Source organism: Pseudophryne corroboree, chromosome 9, assembly GCF_028390025.1.
Source record: "Pseudophryne corroboree isolate aPseCor3 chromosome 9, aPseCor3.hap2, whole genome shotgun sequence".
NCBI lineage: Eukaryota > Metazoa > Chordata > Amphibia > Anura > Myobatrachidae > Pseudophryne > Pseudophryne corroboree.
Window position 1 is genome coordinate 425992800 of NC_086452.1, and position 20045 is coordinate 426012844.

At 49.1% G+C, this 20045-nt stretch overlaps 2 protein-coding genes across 3 annotated transcripts in view; one reads left to right on the plus strand and one right to left on the minus strand.

Annotated features, from left to right (window-relative positions):
• The window catches only part of LOC134958395 (uncharacterized), a 40192-nt gene extending 21299 nt beyond the window's left edge, over positions 1-18893 (minus strand). Inside the window, exons 1-2 of one of the 2 annotated variants that reach the window (XM_063940966.1) lie at positions 18754-18893; positions 15995-16117 (exon numbers count right to left, since the gene is read on the minus strand). In XM_063940966.1, the coding sequence (XP_063797036.1) occupies positions 15995-16009 (15 nt within the window). In that variant the 5' untranslated portion in view covers positions 16010-16117; positions 18754-18893. Of the gene's footprint in view, positions 1-15994; positions 16456-18753 lie in introns of those variants that run through there. The other variant, XM_063940965.1, reaches the window with a different exon arrangement.
• A 760-nt stretch (positions 18894-19653) lies between these two features.
• CIDEC (cell death inducing DFFA like effector c) overlaps positions 19654-20045 on the plus strand; it is a 92830-nt gene continuing 92438 nt past the window's right edge. Inside the window, exon 1 of the mRNA XM_063940964.1 lies at positions 19654-19815. The gene's annotated coding sequence lies outside the window, so the exon portion shown is untranslated. The remainder of the gene's footprint in view (positions 19816-20045) is intronic.

Below are 20045 nucleotides of genomic sequence, written 5' to 3' on the forward strand. Positions count from 1 at the left end.
GTAGTAATAGCATCCTTATACTTAATGCCCCCCAAGTTATAGTAGCGTCCTTATACGTAAGGCACCCTCCCCCTGTAGTAGCGTCCTTATAAGTAATGCCCCCCCAGTAGTAGTAGCGTCCTTACATGTAATGCCCCCCCAGTAGTAGTAGCGTCCTTCCATGTAATGCCCCCCAGTAGTAGTAGCGTCCTTACATGTAATGCTCCCCCAGTAGTAATAGCGTCCTTACATGTAATGCCCCCCCAGTAGTAGTAGCGTCCTTACATGTAATGCCCCCCCAGTAGTAGTAGCGTCCTTACATGTAATGCTCCCCTTAGTAGTAGCGTCGTTATACGTAATGCCCCCCAGTAGTAGTAGCATCCTTACATGTAATGATCCCCCCAGTAGTAGCGCCCATGATGCGTGCACACACAGACACACCTCACACACACACAATTTACACACACACACACATTTCTCTCTCACCCTCCACTTACCTAAGCCTGGCGGGCCGCCACTGTAATTACTCTACCTCTCTCTGTACAGCAGCCTGGTCCGTGTAGCTCCGCCCCCTTCCGCCCAAGTAGCCCCCCCCCCCCTCTGATCCATACACAGCCGCTGTCACACAGGTGAGGTGAGGGGAGTGGGCTTTTCATGCTGCCGGCGCCGCTGCATGTCATACAGTGACAGGCACAGCAGCTGGCAGCAGCAGCAGGGGGGACAGGACAGCGCAGCATCAGGGAAGGGATGCAGAGCAGGTAGAACGCCTCTCCATCCCAGCACCTCCCTGCACTGCATCCCTTCGCTGAGCGGGTAGCGCAGGGCCTGCTTCCCTAAGAACCTTTTTTTTAATTTAAAAATTAGGGTAAACATCAAGTAAACGTAATTACGGATGCAGCTCTCCGTTCCAAACCAACTGGGTTTGCGCCTGGAATGCTGTCAATCAACTTCTGGGCCACATACTGGCTGATGGCCGCCCATTCTGGCATAAGCAATGCTTGGAGTTTGTCAGAATTTGTTGGTTTTTGTTTGTCCTCCCTCCTCTTGAGTATTGACTACAAGTTCTCAATGGGATTAAGATCTGGGGAATTTTCTGACCATTGACCCAAAATTTCGATGTTTTGTTCCCCAAGCCTTATGGCAAGGTGCTCTATCATGCTGGAAAAATGCATAGTTCATCACCAAACTGTTCTTGGATGGTTGGGAGAAGTTGCTCTTGGAGGATGTTTTGGTACCATTCTTTATTCATGGCTGTGTTCTTAGGCAAAATTGTGAGTGAGCCCACTCCCTTGGCTGAGAAGCAACACCACAAATGAATGGTTTCAGGATGCTTTGTGCTGGCCATACACTTGTGCGATGCCTCGCGGCGATCAAATCGCACCTGAACTGCCAAAGTTGTCACCATGCGATCATGCGATAGATCGCATGGTAATCACGTGATGGGCACGTCACCGCCGAGTGGGAGCGGACTCTGGCCGCTCCTGGCGGGTGCCCATCACACATCGCAGTGCGATATATCTCATATGGGTTTGAAACCACATGCGATCACACTGTGATGCGAGAAATATTATGTGCAGCACATACTATCTTGAGATGCGATATTTGACCGGCGCGCCCGTGCATCGCGTCTCATGGTACCTAAAATGTGCATACAATCCTTCCATTTCTTTCACAGATGTGGTCGAAATCGAGGAAAGCACCGATTATCTTATAAGTGTATGGGCACCATTACTGTTGGCATGACATAGGACTGATAGTAGCGCTCACATTTCTTTTTCCGGGTAAGCATTTTTCCAGGTGCTCCAAACAATCTCAAAGGGGATTCATCAGAGAAAATGACTTTACCCCAGTCCACAGCAGTCCAATCCCTGTACCTTTTACAGAATATCAGTCTGACCCTGATGTTTTTCCTGGAGAGAAGTGGCTTCTCTGCTGCCCTACTTGACACCAGGCCATCCTCCAAAAAGCCCTCACCTCCATAGGCGTGCGCAGCACATTTTATTAGGGGGTGCACTATCGGACGGGTGTGTCTAGCACCGCCTTTTGGGCATGTCTAGCACCATGTATTGAGGTCAACGCAATATAAAATATCCACCCTTGTACCAATCCTAATAAAGCAGATACCTTGTCAGATGTTGTGGTGTGCACCAAACAAACACCCCTGATGGCACTCATGCAATTACACTGCTCCTCCTCAGCCTGGTCTGGCTCCCCCTCTCTTTCCCCTGCAAGCTGCAGCAGCTTACTTACAAGTCAGTCACTTACTGACAGTCGCAGACTAGTACTGCTGCTGCTGCTGCTGGGAAAACGAGTGACGTGTCAATGCTGCTGCCGACTGCCTGCCAGTATTGAATTTGTCTTCCTAAGAGGAACACTGGCTGCATGCTGATCCTCATCAGTGGCTGGCATTGGCATAGCATAGAAGGAGAGAGGTGGGCATGTGGCGGGTGTGGCAGGTGGGCGTGCGAGCATGTTTTTGTACATGGACATGGAGCTGGGAATTTGAAAGCCGGTGGCAGTGGCACCCTTGATTAACCCAGGCGTCCGGTCAGTAATGCAGTCCTGACAATGTGCAACGCAGAGGGGACAGTAATCAGCCTGCTCGGCGATCATTGCATGTGAGATTGGGGTTCCAGACATTAGGGGGTGCCGGTGCACACCAGGCACCCCCCCTGCGCACGCCTATACTCACCTCACTGTGCATGCAGATGTACTCACACCTGCCTGCTGCCATTTCTGAGAAAGCTCTGCACTGGTGGTGCCCCTATCCCAGTGGTCTCCAACCTTAAGTGGGGTGGGAGCTACTCGAAAAAAATTAAACCTCCTAAAGAACACTAACATTTTTGTCAAAAAAAATGAGGTCAATAACCAAAAAATTGAAGGTCATTTAATGAAAATTAAATAAATGTTAGACAGAAAAACGACGATGGATTTAATTAATACAGTGATATTGTTGCTATGCTCGTGACACAGTAAATTATGCCACACACCACAAAGACCCTGACACATTATACCACACACCGCAATGCTCGTGATACATTGTGCCACACACTGTAATGCCTGTGACACATTATGACACCCCAGGCTTTGGGTGTAATGCTCGTTGCCACGGGTTTCAGGCTTTGAGTGCAATGCTCGTTGCCACGGGAATCAGAATCTGGGTGTAATGCTCGCTGACTGGGGTGTCAGGCTCTGGGTGTAATGCTCGTTGCCACGGGAATCAGAATCTGTGTGTAATGCTCGCTGACTGGGGTGTCAGGCTCTGGGTGTAATGCTCGTTGCCACAGGCAGTGCCGTAACTAGGCATTTTAGCGCTGTGTGCAAAAAACGATAGTGGCGCCCCCCCCCCCCCAAATGTAAGATAGGGGCAGTGCGCGCCGTAGGCGCGCAAAAAAATTATAGGGGCATGGCTTAATGGGGAAGGGGCGTGGCCACAAAATAATAGCAATTCATACTACGGTGCACAGTAGTCTACATTATTCAAATTACGCTGCACAGTAGCGCCACTACACCAGGTAGAGCCCCTTTTATACATTACAGCAGACAGTGTCCCCCTTTTTACACATTGCGGCAGCTAGTCCCCCTTTTTACACATTACAGCAGCCAGTCCCCCTTTTTACACATTGCGGCAGCTAGTCCCCCTTTTTACACATTGCGGCAGCCAGGCCCCCTTTTTACACATTGCGGCAGCCAGGACCCCATTTTACACATTGCGGCATCCAGGCCCCCTTTTTACACATTACGGCAGCCAGTCCCCCTTTTTACACATTGCGGCATCCAGGCCCCCTTTTTACACATTGCGGCAGCCGGGACCCCATTTTACACATTGCGGCAGCCGGGACCCCATTTTACACATTGAGGCAGCCGGGACCCCTTTTTACACATTGCGGCAGCCGGGACCCCATTTTACACATTGAGGCAGCCGGGACCCCTTTTTACACATTGCGGCAGCCGGGACCCCATTTTACACATTGAGGCAGCCGGGACCCCTTTTTACACATTGCGGCAGCCGGGACCCCATTTTACACATTGCGGCAGCCGGGACCCCTTTTTACACATTGCGGCAGACGGGACCCCTTTTTACACATTGCGGCAGACAAGACCCCATTTTACACATTGCAGCAGACGGGACCCCTTTTTACACATTGCGGCAGCCGGGACCCCATTTTACACATTGCGGCAGACGGGACCCCTTTTTACACATTGCGGCAGCCGGGACCCCTTTTTACACATTGCGGCAGCCGGGACCCCTTTTTACACATTGCGGCAGCCGGGACCCCATTTTACACATTGCGGCAGACGAGACCCCATTTTACACATTGCGGCAGACGGTGTCCCCGAGAGAGAGAGAGAGAGAGAGAGAGAGGGGGGGGGGATATACTTACCTTCTCCCCGCTGACAGGCTCCTCGTGCAGCTTCCTCGGTGCAGGCAGGAGAGAAGAAGGAGGAGGGAGGGGGAGCAGGGAGCCGCAGCAGCGCTATTTGATTGGTAGTAAGCGCCGCTGCAGCATCCCCCTCTCCTCCTGTATTGGTTGCCTGGCGCTGCTGTGGATGCTGGGGAACCGCATCCCAGCATCCATAGCAGCGCCGGGCAGCCAATACAGGAGGAGAGGGGGATGCTGCAGTGGCGCTTACCACCAATCAAATAGCGCTGCTGCAGCTCTCTGCTCCCCCTCCCTCCTCCTTCTTCTCTCCGCTGCCCGGCGCTGGTCCTCTTCTCCCTACACAGCGGGGCGCACGGCGCAGACTTCGGCGGCATGTAATGAGTCAATTTGACTCATTACATGCTGCTGGCCGTTGCGCCCCCAGGGCAACTGCGCTGTGTGCCAAGCCCCCTTGGCACACACGTAGTTACGGCTCTGGCCACAGGTTTCTGGCTTTGGGTGTAATACTCGTTGACAGGGGTGTCAGGCTCTGGGTGTATTGCTGGTTGCCACGGGTTTCAGTCTCTAGGTGTAATGCCCATTGATAGTGGGGTTTCAGGCAGTGGGTGCAATTCTTGTTGTCAGAGGGGGTTCCAGGGCAGAAGCTTCATCTTCTCCCCATGCTAAGCACTCCTGGCACTTCCCGGGTATCGCTATAGCGCTGTGATCCAAGTCAGATGCTAGAGGTCAAGTATGGCCCTCTAGCATTTTCTAGCTCTGAGGCGGAGGAGAACCGCGGGCGTACGGACAGACGGAGGAGAGCCGCGGGCGTATGGACGGACAGGCTCAGGGGAGTGAAACGAGCACCTGAGGTTGGGCAGCAGGACGCCGGGAGCCGAGCTACCCAGATTGCGGCGGTGAACTACCCATCGCACGCTCACGAGGGGTTGGCAACCGCTGCACTGTCCCAAATTTAGGAGACTGTGCTGGCGCTTGCTGGACGTTCTTGGGTGCCCTGAAGCCTTCTTCACAACTATTAAACATCTCTCCTTGAAGTGTTTGATGATCCTATAAATGGTTGATTTAGGTACAATCTTACTAGCAGCAATGGTGGTCATTCGAGTTGATCGCTAGCTGCTTTCGTTCGCTGCGCAGCGATGAGGCAAAAAAAGGCACTTCTGCGCATTACAACGAACTATGGGGGTCATTCCGAGTTGCTTGCTCGTTATTTTTTTCTCGCAACGGAGCGATTAGTCGCTAATGCGCATGCGCAATGTCCGCAGTGCGACTGCGCCAAGTAAATTTGCTATGCAGTTAGGTATTTTACTCACGTTTTTTTTTCTTCATTCTGGTGATCGTAATGTGATTGACAGGAAGTGGGTGTTTCTGGGCAGAAACTGTCCGTTTTATGGGTGTGTGCGAAAAAACGCTACCGTTTCTGGGGAAAAAGCGGGAGTAGCGTGAGAAACGGGGGAGTGTCTGGGCGAACGCTGGGTGTGTTTGTGACGTCAAACCAGGAACTAAATGGACTGAACTGATCGCAGATGCCGAGTAAGTGTGGAGCTACTCAGAAACTGCTAAGAAGTGTCTATTCGCAATTTTGAGAATCTTTCGTTCGCAATTTTGATAAGCTAAGATTCACTCCCAACAGGCGGTGGCTTAGCGTGTGCAATGCTGCTAAAAGCAGCTTGCGAGCGAACAACTCGGAATGAGGGCCTATGTCGTTTCACACAAGGTCCAGCGAAGCTTTTTACTCGCACTGCTGGCCGCAGAGTGATTGACAGGAAGTGGCCATTTCTGGGTGTCAACTGACCGTTTTCAGGAAGTGAGTGAAAAAACGCAGGCGTGCCGGATAAAACGCAGGCGTGGCTGGTGAAACGTAGGCGTGGCTGGCCGAACGCAGGGCGTGTTCATGACATCAAAACAGGAACTAAATAGTCTGCAGTGAACGCAAGCTAGGAGTAGGTCTGGAGCTACTCCGAAGCTGCACAAAATTATTTTGTAGCCGCTCTGCAATCTTTTAGTTTGCACTTCTGCTAAGCTAAGATACACTCCCAGAGGGCGGCGGCTTAGCGTTTGCACGGCTGCTAAAAGCAGCTAGCGAGCAAACAACTCGGAATTACCACCAATATTCTTGCCCGTGGCATGGTGGCCATTTTCCTGGTGATTTACTGCAGCGCTGCTGCTGTTGGCACAAGACTCCGGAGGGGTAAGTATTGAAAAAATGGATGCAGCGTGTGCCGTGTGGACCCCCCTGGACTCAAAATACTTACAAGCACCATATTTCCGTACATCTGCGCATTCACATTACAGAAATCTTTGTTCACTTCCCCAGAGATCGTGCATTTGCAGTCGACTTTGGTAAGTTCCAGAGTCTACTGCTGCAATTAGCTAGTGAGAGAGAGGGAGGGCAGAGCCAGCCTTATCCAATATGATGCCCTAGGCAAGATTTTGGCTGGTGCCACCTAGCACTGCCGCTAGTTCTGCATCTGTCCCAGCAGACAGTGGGGACCACCAGGGATTTACTCTGTGCCCCAGCCCAACTCTGCATAATGCCACACAGTAATGCACCTTACACATATGAACAAATAAAAACGGCTGCGCTGTATGTCAGGAGATGAAATAGATAAGGAGAGCCGACATGTGGAAATTAGCTATATTTAATATAATTTAAAAAACAGTAAATTAACATATATGAGCCAATCACATAGAAATGAGCACACCTTGTTAGCTCAGGAATAAATAAGAGCGTTATTAGCAAATTGAGGACACAGTATTAGTAGAAGTCCGTTTTCCATAGGCTAAGTAGCCGTAGCATGGATTTTTATCCGGTGCACTAGGTGCAGAGAGTCCCAAGGGTCTGGGTGCTTGCAACAGTTGGATGTATTACGTGGATGATTTTACCTCTCTAGTGGGCTGGGCGAGAGTCGGGCGTCCCCGACTGTCCGTCCTGCAATGCCCACGTCCACACAGCGGCGGGGAGGGATGAAGGTCACTGGAAGGAATAGCTGGCTGTAGAGGCGTGACGTCCAGCGGTCGCTCTCAGTAGATTTTGCAGCCAGATAGAAATCCACTCTAGTCCGTGCAAGCAACACCTGATGGACTACCTGAGCAAGGTGTATGGAAGGGCGGGGTCTGACGCGTTTCGTCACATACCATGTGACTTTTTCAAAGATGTAGTCCTGCCTCCCAGGGTATCCGTATTTATAGTCTGATCAATTAACCATCAGACAGATGTACTCAATCAGTATTTAATTAGAGCAGCTCATGTGCTCTTGGTCTCATATGTAAAACAAACACATTCGGCTCTCATATATAAAAAAGTCTATACAGACACAGAGTATACACAGTATACACAAAAAACAAAAAAAACAAAACAAGAACACAAACAAGAATGATGGCAAAGAACTGACATTGTAATTAAGGCTGGCTGCTGCTGTATACACAGTTAAAAGGGGAATGAAGACAATATATATATATATATATATATATATATATATATATATATATATATATATATATATGTGTAAAGATACTTAAATAAAACCAACATTTTCGTTAATGGGAAAGGAGAGGGGTTACAATGTGTATAGCAGCATTCAGCCGTATATATAACCTAAAGTGCTGGCATTTTATAGGAGTATATTCTCTTGATTGATTACTCATAAAAAAGAGTTAGCCAGACACACACAATATATATATATATAAATACCATTCTTAATCGAAATAAAAAGAATGATCATCATTTAATAGCAAAAAAAACCTATATTTATTGTGGTAAACATAAATATTCTGATGAAAGGCGAGATCTAAGGAGAACATACTGTCGTTCCTGGATACGAACTCGGAACCTTACTATTCTATAGTCAAGTGCCCTAACCATCTACGCCACTGAGCATTTGCTGAGTGTGTAGTATATAAGCTAGCAGAACATGAGGAACATCAGCCTCTAAGAAAACCTCACTGTTAGCAATAAGAAAGAACTATGAATTGGAAAAAGAATGTAGACATGCTATATATACATAAAAGAATCAGATGTAAGATGTGTCAATTGATTGTGGGAACGAGATAGGGGAACGAGATAGCAATTCATGGCTCTATAGAAGGAGGCATGCCAACCCGTCTGTCATGGCATAAAGTGCACTCAGAATAAGGGGATGTGGCCAACAAGAGAAGATAACGTAGGGACTGTCGTGTCTCATAGAAAGTGACATAACTCATGATAGAGACACCACTCGTTAGTAACCAAATATTTGTACAGATATATAGAGTTATTTCATAGATTGTATACTAAATATATAAGTAAAGAGTAATTTTTGTATTACTAAGAGGTATATAGAAATAATAATACACCCACAATACGAGGAGGTGATAGATATAGGAAGTTATGTCTTCGAGAGAATTATTGGATACATAAGCTGAAATCCCTTATACCAGAAGGCAGTGGCGTAACTAGAAATTTATCTCCCCCAAGCCAAAAAATTCTTCGGCGCCCCCCCCCCATCCCCCATAATTGGGAGCAATAAAGGGATAAATATGCGCGCGCCAAAGGCGCGCACAGCAAAAAGGGGGTGGGGCTTCATTGGAATGGGCGTGGTTTTGTTGGAATGGGCGTGGCATTGCAGGAAAAGACTACCTTATACCCCAGTTTTGCAACCTGCACGCCCAGACGTTGGCCACCACAGGAAAGAAAAATAATCCTGATTCATGCCCCTTACATTATTTGTCATTTTTCCTCCTTATAGTAATGCCCAGTATACATTATGCCACATACTGCAATGGCCCATAGACATTATGCCACACACAATAATGCACATGACACAGTATGCACACACCATAATGCCCCCGACACATTATGCCACACACTATAATGCCTGTGACACATTATGACAGGAATCGCAATGCCCGTTATACATTATGCTACACACTGCACTGCCCCTGATACATTATAGCACATACAATGTCTGTGACACATTATGACACACACTTCAATGTCCGTGATACATTATACCACACACTGCAATGCCCGATACATTATAGCACATACAATGCCTGTGACACATTATGCCACACACTGCAATGACCTTGAGACATTATACCACAATGCCCGTGATATAGTATACCATACACCGTAATGCCTGTGACACATATCGCAAAGCCCGATATACCCTATGCCACACACCGCAATGCCCGTTATATATTATGCCACACTGCAATGACCCTGAGACATTATACCACATACCACAATGCCCGTGATATAGTATACCACACACCGTAATGCCTGACACATTATGACACACCGCAATGTCCGTGATACATTATGCCACACACTGCAATGACCCTGAGACATTATACCACATATCACAATGCCCGCGATATAGTATACCATACACCGTAATGCCTGTGACACATTATGACACACACCGCAATGTCCGTGATACATTATGCCACACACCGTAATGCCCATTACACATTAAGTCCTACAGTAAGGCTTCTAATTACTTTTCAATTACCTGCTCGTTGTCAGGGGTTTCATGCACTGGGTGTCATGCTTGTTGCCAGGGGTTTCATGCTCTTGGTTCCATGCACGGTGCCAGGGGTTTTCATGCTCAGGGTGTCATGCTCGTTGCCAGGGGTTTCATGCACTGGGTGTCATGCTCGTTGCCAGGGGTTTCATGCACTGGGTGTCATGCTCGTTGCCAGGGGTTTCATGCACTGGGTGTCATGCTCGCTGCTAGGAGGTAGTCCTTGTTGCTAGGGCTGTGCTCCCAGTGCCACATATGTCCCCAGTGCCAGATATTCCCCCACGGTGCCAGGTACTCATATGCCCCCAGTGCCAAATATAGCCCCCCCCCCCATGTGCCAGGTACACATATACCCCCCCAGTGCCACATATGCCCCCAGTGCCAGATATTCCCCCACAGTGCCACATATGCCCCCAGTGCCAGATATCCCCCCCCCAGTGCTATATATGCCCCCAGTGCCACATATGCCCCCAGTGCCAGATATTCCCCCCCAGTGCCACATATGCCCCCAGTGCCAGATATCCCCCCCCAGTGCCACATATGCCCCCAGTGCCAGATATTCCCCCCCCCCCAGTGCCACATATGCCCCCAGTGCCAGATATCCCCCCCCAGTGCCACATATGCCCCCAGTGCCAGATATCCCCCCCCAGTGCCACATATGCCCCAGTGCCAGATATCCCCCCCCGTGCCACATATGTCCCCAGTGCCAGATATTCCCCCCAGTGCCATATATGTCCCCAGTGCCTGATATTCCCCCCCCTCCCTGCCAAATATGCCCCCAGTGCCAGATATTCCCCCCCAGTGCCAGATATGCCCCCTCAGTGCGTCCCCCCCCCCCCCCCGCTTCCTCCACCGCCGCCGCTCCCCCGCTGTTAGGAGGGACACGGAGGGCACAGCGCGCGCCTCCCTGTGTCCCTCCTGGGTCTCCGGCGGCCGCGGGTCACTCTATTAAAGGAAGTGCTCACGAACGGCACTTCCTTTATGAGACCCGCGGCCGCCAGAGACCCAGGAGGGACACAGGAGAGGCGCGCGCTGTGCCCTCCGTGTCCCTCCTAACAGCAGCGGAGGGAACGAGACCGCAGACTGACATGCGGACGCTCGTCCGCATGTCAGTTTGCACTAAATCAGTGGCGCCCCCGCAGCCCCTCGCCCCCAAGCCACCGCGAGGGCTGCGGGGGCAGTAATTACGCCACTGCCGGAAGGGTTAAATGAAAGCATTGAATTTGATCTTCAGTAGAACGATATCTTATCTTCCTTCACTTACTCTCATTGACGTGCTCCTTATTTCTATATACCTCTTAGTAATACAGAATAGAATGGTTATTCAGTGTTTGGGTTTTCCCACTCATGAATTAACCCAATTTAGGGCTGCATCAATACAAACACAGTTTGTACAGATCTTGAGCAGACGGAAGTAGCTTAACATGTAGCCACCTTCCGATATGCGTTTATCCAGGCATAATTAAGATCTGAACATTTTATTCCCATCTAGGGAGACCTTTCTCTCCAGTAGGGACACCAATACCTGTCCAAACATCATTTAGTTTTTTCTGTTTCTTAGTGTATTTTAGAAAGTAGAGATAAAGATTATATAAATTTTTAGATACTATCAACTTACATCTAGTTAACTGAAGAGTGCGCCCAATCAAGAGTCATACTTTTCTCTCCTTACGTACATACCTATAAATACGGATACCCTGGGAGGCAGGACTACATCTTTGAAAAAGTCACATGGTATGTGACGAAACGCGTCAGACCCCGCCCTTCCACACATCTTGCTAAGGTAGTCCATCAGGTGTTGCTTGCACGGACTAGAGTGGATTTCTATCTGGCTGCAAAATCTACTGAGAGCGACCGCTGGACGTCACGCCTCTACAGCCAGCTATTCCTTCCAGTGATCTTCATCCCTCCCCGCCGCTGCCGCCGCTGTGTGGACGTGGGCATTGCAGGACGGACAGTCGGGGACGCCCGACTCTCGCCCAGCCCACTAGAGAGGTAAAATCATCCACGTACTACATCCAACTGTTGCAAGCACCCAGACCCTTGGGACTCTCTGCACCTAGTGCACCGGATAAAAATCCATGCTACGGCTACTTAGCCTATGGAAAAGGGACTTCTACGAATACTGTGTCCTCAATTTGCTAATAACGTTCTTATTTATTCCTGAGCTAACAAGGTGTGCTCATTTCTTTGTGATTGGCTCATATATGTTAATTTACTGTTTTTTAAATTATATTAAATATTGCTAATTTCCACATGTCGGCTCTCCTTATCTATTTCATCTCCTAACATACAGCGCAGCCATTTTTCTTTGTTCTGTTGTCCTATTGCTCACTCCACATAGTGTTCTCGGCACGCGCAGTTTTTCAGGAGCTGTTCCCTACTAGGAATTCTTAAACTGTTTATTTGCCATATTTCAGAGGCGCTGTTTTAGCAGTTAAGTAGTGTTGTTCTCTACCTTATACATATGCCCCACATACATAATGCCCATAATACACATCATTTCACACAATAATGCACCTTTTTAATGCTTCCCCGCTGCTTGGTGGCGGGGGAATTTTATGGAGTGGACTGACTGAGAAATAAAGTGTGGGGAGAATTCTGCCGATGTTAAGTCCCTGCAGACACCTGGGGTTTGCACAGGTATAAGCAACACACACAGGATGACCGGGTCCCCCTCCCCCATGTGCACAAAATACCTCCCAACACGACCCTCTCCAGGAGGGAGAGAACGCTCTGCTCCTGGACTTCTCACATAATTTCGGATTGCCATCACCTGTGCTCATCAAGTAACTAGTTCAACACAGGTGAGTGTAATCCTACATTAAGAGGGAAGCCCAGGAGCAGAGCATTCTGTCCCTCCTGGAGAGGGTCATGTTGGGAGGTATGCATTTTATGTACAATATATTGAAATATAACTCTATATTACTCTGCCAAAATATTATTACCCCTAACCAGGGTTACACCTGTGCTGTGTATACATGGTGTCATACCTCCCAACATGACCCTCTCCAGGAGGGACAGAATGCTCTACCCCTGGACTGCCCTCTTAATTTATGATTGCCATCAGCTGTGCTGAAACACCTTTCTTATCCATTAACCTGTTCAACACAGGTGCCGGCAATCACAAATTAATAGAAAAGTCCATAAGCAGAGCATTGTGTCCCTCCTGGAGAGGGTCAAGTTGGGAGGTATGTAGTTTGCAGACTGTTCCTTACTCCCTCACAGCATGAGATCCTGCAGACTTTCTTGAATGCCAACAGGCATGCCAAATGCCCTAGGCAATTGCTTAGCTTGCCTATAGCTAGGGCCGGCTCTGAGGGAGGAGCTGCATGGAGGCCACCATTGTTGTTCTATGGAATACATTCTTGTTGCTATAATCTGTATCACAGGGGGGCTCCTGCTGTTGTGCGACTACAAATCCCAGCATGCGCAGCTGACATCTGTCTGTCAATATATTGTGTGGACTATAATAGCGCTGAGACTAATGTTCAAAAAACAATCCTCAACTAAAACGAACATATTGGGCGGAATGTACTAATGTACATCGCCGCCCTGCGCCACGATGCTGATCGCATATGTACTAACATATGCGATCAGCATTGCGGAGGACAGCTCTTCCGATAAGAGCTATCCTTCGCGATGCGCAGCGGCAGCCTGACTTCCGGGATTATGCCCCAGGAGTCAGTCTGCGCATGCGTGGGGTGACGGGGGGCGGCCGCAGGGCATGCTGGGAGGGATCCGATTGGATCCATCACACAGCGCCGCGGAGAGAAGCCCATAGGCTAAAGCTGGCGAACCCCACCGCGGCGCTGACCAGCCGGATGGGGCTTAGTACATCAGGAAAATGCGGTAAACAGGGGGTTTACCGCATTTTCTGCTTAGTACATCTGGCTCATTAAATCCACTGCTGAAAAGCACTGTGCTTAAGTCTACTTAAATGAAAGTGTTCTGCTGACTGTCCTAAATAATCCGCCTGGGTGAATTTTCATGCATACATGAACTCCAAAACTTTTCTGCAAGCAATAAAAAATATTTGTTATAAATAAAATTAAAATAGTTAATAAAATAAAAAAATTTAAAAAACACTACAGGTCAAGTAACACAGATGAGACTCTTAACTGGACAAAAATACCACTTTGTTAGAGATGCTGCTCACTGGACCTTTAGAAGACACGTAAAAGCAAGTTTGCCGGTAATTGGGCAATATCAGTCCGATATCTATATTTGCCCGATATGAGTCGGGTCTCCTCACCTGCTAACGTCCATGCAGGGGGACTCCTCTGGCTATGTGTCCCAGGACTTACTGCTGGTCCCACTGGTCTCCATCTGGACTCCGAGGGGCCACAATTGCCCGAAGGTATGCTGCACGGTTAACAGTGCAGGAATCAGTGCTGCAGCCCACTCTCCAATCCATGGACCTAATTCAGACCTGATTGCAGCAGCAAATTTGTTAGCTAATGGCCAAAAAAAAACATGTGCACTGCAGGTGTAGCAGATATAACATTTGCAGAGAGAGTTAAGGGCCCTACACACTTAAAGATTATCTGTCCAATCTGTCTGATTGGAAAGAAAATCTGGCAATGTCTGGGAGCAAATGACAATCAACCATTTGCTCCCAAAATCCAGAAAATGGGCAGAAATGGTTGTTAAGAGCAATTGTTTTAACAAAACAAACTTAACCAATTTGTTTGAAAGTCCATTTTCGTCCGTTGTCCAGTGTTTGAGAGCAAATGGTCAATTGTCATTTGCTCCCATACATTACCATATTTTTGTTCCAACCAGAAAGATTGGACAGATAATCTTTAAGTGTGTAGGGCACTTTAGATTTGGGTGGGTTATTTTGTTTCTGTGCAGGGTAAATACTGGCTGCTTTATTTTTACACTGCAATTTAGATTTCAGTTTGGGCACACCCCACCCAAATCTAACTCTCTCTGCATATGTTACATCTGCCCCACCTGCAGTGCACATGGGCCCTCATTCCGAGTTGTTCGCTCTGTATTTTTCATCGCATCGCAGTGAAATTCCGCTTAGTGCGCATGCGCAATTTTCGCACTGCGACTGCGCCAAGTATCTTCGCTATGAAGATAGTATTTTTACTCACGGCTTTTTCTTCGCTCCGGCGATTGTAATGTGATTGACAGGAAATGGGTGTTACTGGGCGGAAACAGGCCGTTTTATGGGCGTGTGGCTGAAAACGCTACAGTTTCCGGAAAAAACGCAGGAGTGGCTGGAGAAACGGGGGAGTGTCTGGGCGAACGCTGGGTGTGTTTGTGACGTCAAACCAGGAACGACAAGCACTGAACTGATCGCACTGGCAGAGTAAGGTTGGAGCTACTCTAAAACTGCTAAGAAGTTTGTGATCGCAATATTGCGAATACTTCGGTCGCAAATTTAAGATGCTAAGATACACTCCCAGTAGGCGTAGGCTTAGCGTGTGTAACTCTGCTAAATTCGCCTTGCGACCGATCAACTCGGAATGAGGGCCATGGTTTTGCCTATTAGCTAACAAATTTGCTGCTGCGGTCAGGTCTGAATTAGGGGCCTAATTCAGATCTGATTGTAGATGTGCTAAATTTAGCACATCTACGACCAGTTTCACAGACATGCGCACTCCACAAAGTAATTCAGACTGCGATCGCAGTCCGAATTACCCCCCAGGCCCTATACTCCAGGAGCTGCTGCTGAATGATTGGCTGCCGCTCCAATTAGCTTGATGACGGTGCCAGGGCATTACGGGGTACCTGTGCACACCAGGCACCCCCTGTGCGCACACCTGTGCCTACCCCTATAATATTGTATACAATTAAAAGACAAGCATGGGCCTTTTCAAACGATTAATCATTTATCCACTTTTCTCTTAATGTCCTTCATCACAGATATCTTCAGATCAACAATATTTCTCATCTGAATCAGTTACTCTGGGGGAGACGTATCAAGCCTCGGAGAGAGATAAAGTGAAAATTATCATTTATGTAGCATAGCCTGTAGCCTCTGATTGGTAGGTATGGGTAACTTCTCCACTTTATCTCTCTCCAAGATTTGATACATCTCTCCCTCTATATTCCCCTCTATATATGTGTGCCTTCCCCATCACATCCTAATTCTCTTCTGTTACATCTTACCTGAATCATTGGCATACTGTGGTCTATTGTATAATCGGAGTCATCACGAGTCTGCAGGATGCAAGCGAGATACCGTCCATCAATTAACGCAATGAAAAAACAGATCAGCGGAGCCTTCCCAGCCTGCAGAAGTACATACAGAACATACTTGAAGGAACAACACGTCGAGGAAAACAGACCGGGCGATCTTCTGGGTCTGAGCATCAAGCTCAAAATAAAAAGGGTAACGGGTGGAAGTATGAGAAATACATAGCCATACGCTAGGGCTTTTCTATTCGGGCGAGGACATCGAAAGTTCATCCCCAGAAGCGTTTGTACAACGAGTAGCAATAAAACGAGAGCCGGGGTTCCGAGCCTTTGGAAGCGTGAATGTAGAAGATTCAGGGGCTTACTAGCAGCAATCATTTTGGTGAGATGTTGCCGTTAGCTGCTAGAGCGAAGGACTGCGAGAAACGTTACTATCTTAGGATATCCTGTTTACAGCAGAGCCGTCTTATGCAATAAGACAGGATTCTGTGTCTTGATATACCTGTACTGCAGAATATAACAGTGTGACAGTAATATAAATCATATAATCTAAATGCGATCGACTGCCATAAAATCTCACCGAAAGCCAAAATAAACAAAGAAAAACACTAAACACCATAAAAGGGGCCTAAGTCTGACATTGTCATGATTTAATTATGGTCTGGCGCAATTCTATATGGACAGTGGGCTTAATTCAGACCTGATCACAGCAGCAAATTTGTTAGCAGATGGGCAAAACAGTGGCCCTCATTCCAAGTTGATCGTAGATGTGCTAAATTTAGCACAGCTACGATCATGTTCCCAGACATGCGGGGGGACGCCCAGCACAGAGCTAGTCCGCCCCGCATGTCAGGCCGGCTTCCCACCCGCACAAGGACAAAAGCGCTTTTGTACATGTAGAGTAACTCCCAGCCAGCGCAGCTCCTGAGTTACTTGTCGCTGCCGCCGTTGCACCCGAAAACGGTGGCCAACCACTGCCATGCCGTCCCCTCCGGCCCAGCGACCACCTCTGCCTGTCAATCAGGCAGAGGCGATCGCTAGGCAATGGCGACGGCGGCGCATGCGCAGTTCTGACCTGGAGGCTGCGCTGCAAAGAACTGCAGCGAGCGTTCAGGTCAGAATGACTCCCCATGTGCACTGCAGGGGAGGGCAGATGTAACATGTGCAGAGAGAGTTAGATTTGGGTGGGATGTGTTCAAACTGAAATCTAAATTGCAGTGTAAAAAAATAAAGCAGTCAGTATTTACCCTGCACAGAAACAATATAACCCACCCAACTCTAACTCTCTCTGCACATGTTATATCTGCCCCCCCCCCTGCAGTGCACATGGGGCCTAATACAGTTTTAATCACTAGGGTGCATTTTTTGCATCCCTGCGATCAGGTAGTCGCCGCCTACAGGGGGAGGGGGAAATTGCTGTGCAGGGGCAGGACCGAAACTAGGAGTTTTGGCACCCGGGGCGAGCCATTAACTTAGCGCCATACTTGCCTACCCTCCCGGAATGGCCGGGAGGCTCCCGAAAATCGGGTGACCCTCCCGGCCCCCCGGAAAGGTGGGCAAGCCTCCCGATTTCCCCCTCGGCCGCCCGCAGCAGAGAACAAGCGGGCTGCCCGAGGTGGTCCGATGACGCGATTCGCGCTGAATCGCGTCATCATAGCTCCGCCCCCCTCTATGCAGCTGCTCGTTTCTCGGCACAGCACAGCGGGGGGCGGAGTCACGATGACGCGACCCTGATGTTACGCCCCCGGACCACCCATCCTGCTGCAGGCCACGCCCCCCATACACCTACAACGCTGCCTCCTCCCGGAGGAGGAGGCAGCAAAGTAGGTAACTATGCTTAGCGCCCCCCTCGCATTCAAGTGTGTGTGTGTGTGTGTGTGTGTGTGTGTGTGTGTGTGTGTGTGTGTGTGTGTGTGTATATATATATATATATATATATATATATATAGTAGCAAAAGGTGCGGCACTGAAGGTGCGGCATTTGAAACGCAGGACCGTGTGTGTCTCTTAATTACAGAGAATCAGCTTCAGTGCCGCACCTTTTGCTTCTGTATCTACTTACACCTGTGAGGGCACCAGCGAAGTAATTCATACTGCACTGGGAGTGCCGGACCTATGGTTACACAATGTATGTGTATATATATATATATATATATATATATATATATATATATATATCAACTTCATAAGGGCAAAGGGGATAGCTAGGCATTTTCATACTTTTTATTTTATTTTTTTTATTTTTTTGGACTACGGATGAAGGGAGAAATAAAATAATAACCCATATATTAATACATACATAAAATCACACACCAATACAAAACACATACTGTCACGCACACATACATTCACTCACATACATATATATCACACCTGTACACATATGTATACAGTGACACACAAGCACACATACAGATGGGATGTAGTTATGTGACCGCCGGTGACAGTACCTCCCCCTATATCCCGCCCCCTCACAATCCCGACGGTGGGCATGCCGACCAACAGGGACCACTCCCATCCCAGCGTGGCGAGCGCAGCGAGCCCGCAAAGAGGCTTGCTGCGCTCACAACCCCCCCTTCCCCCCGACAGGCATATACCAGCGTCGGTATGCCCGGTCACGCATACCACACCCATACAGATATGTAGTCACACACCTATTCACATACAATCACACATTCATACACACATAGCAGTCACACACATACAGTGCCCCTTCCCTGAGTTATACTCACTGTTTAGGCTGTGCTGCTCTTCTCCCCTCCTCTCTCCCATGCTGTTGCTGGCTGGCATGGTGGCACTGGGCGGGATGTACTAATGTACATCGCCGCCCATAGCCGCCCTGCGCCACAATGCTGATTGCGCATGTACTAACATATGCGATCAGCATTGCGGAGGACAGCTCTTCCGATAAGAGCTGTCCTCCGCGATGCGCAGCAGCAGCCTGACTTCCGGGATTCGGCCCCAGAAGTCAGTCTGCGCATGCGCAGGGTGACGGGGGCGGCCGCAGGGCATGCTGGGAGGGATCTGATCGGATCCCTCACACAGTGCCGCGGAGAGAAGCCCATAGCAGCTAAAGCTGGCGTACCCCGCCGCGGCGCTGTCCTGCCGGCCGGGGGTTAGTACATCAGGAAAATGCGGTAAACAGGGCGTTTACCGCATTTTCCGCTTAGTACATCCCGCCCACTGTGTGTACAGTGCCGTTTAGCCCCGCCCCCTTTTCGGAATTTCATGTTCACTGCAGAAGTGGCTGCAATGATTAAAGGCACTAACAGTGGGGTGAGGGGGGGGGGTGTAATTTCTTCCATGTGCCCCCTCTTAATGCGGCTCTGCTGTGCCGATCACAGCACGCTGCAGAGATGAAACTGAAAGTTAAGTACAGCTCCCAGCAGCAAGGCCTGCTGGGAGATGTAGTTCAATTTCAGTGTCTTCTCTGCGATGCAGTACGTGTGCCTGCTGGCTAGACGGGAGCTTGCAAAGTCTGGAGCTCAAGCTGCCTGGCTCTATGCTATCGCTGCCGCATAGGGAGGGGGCATTAGGGGGGGATCAAAGTAACAGTCTCTGCGCCCTCTCCAGTCTGGCGCCTAGGTCACATGCCCCTCCCTCCCTCTAGTTTCGGCTCTGGCAGGGGTGCGTTTGCGTGTGCAGGAGAGCTGCACAAACAGAAGTTTGTGATGTCTCTGCACAGACCAGGACTTAATCTTCCAGTACGATGATCGGGGCCGGGGCTGACATCAGAAACCCTCCCTCCAAACGCCTGGTCCTTCCTGCGTTTCTCCGGACACTCCTAAAAAACGGTCAGTTGCCACCCACAAATGGCCTCTTCCTGTCAGTCACCTTGCGATCGATTTTCTCGCACCATCCCGGCGCTGCGGACTGACGCGCCTGCGCATTGCGGTGCATACGCATGCGCAGTTCAGACCTGATCGCAGGCTGCACGAAAACGCAGCCTAGCGATCAGGTCTGAATTAGGCCCAGTGTTCTGCCAGTTATCTCCCCAGCAATATGTATACTTAAGTAAAACTTT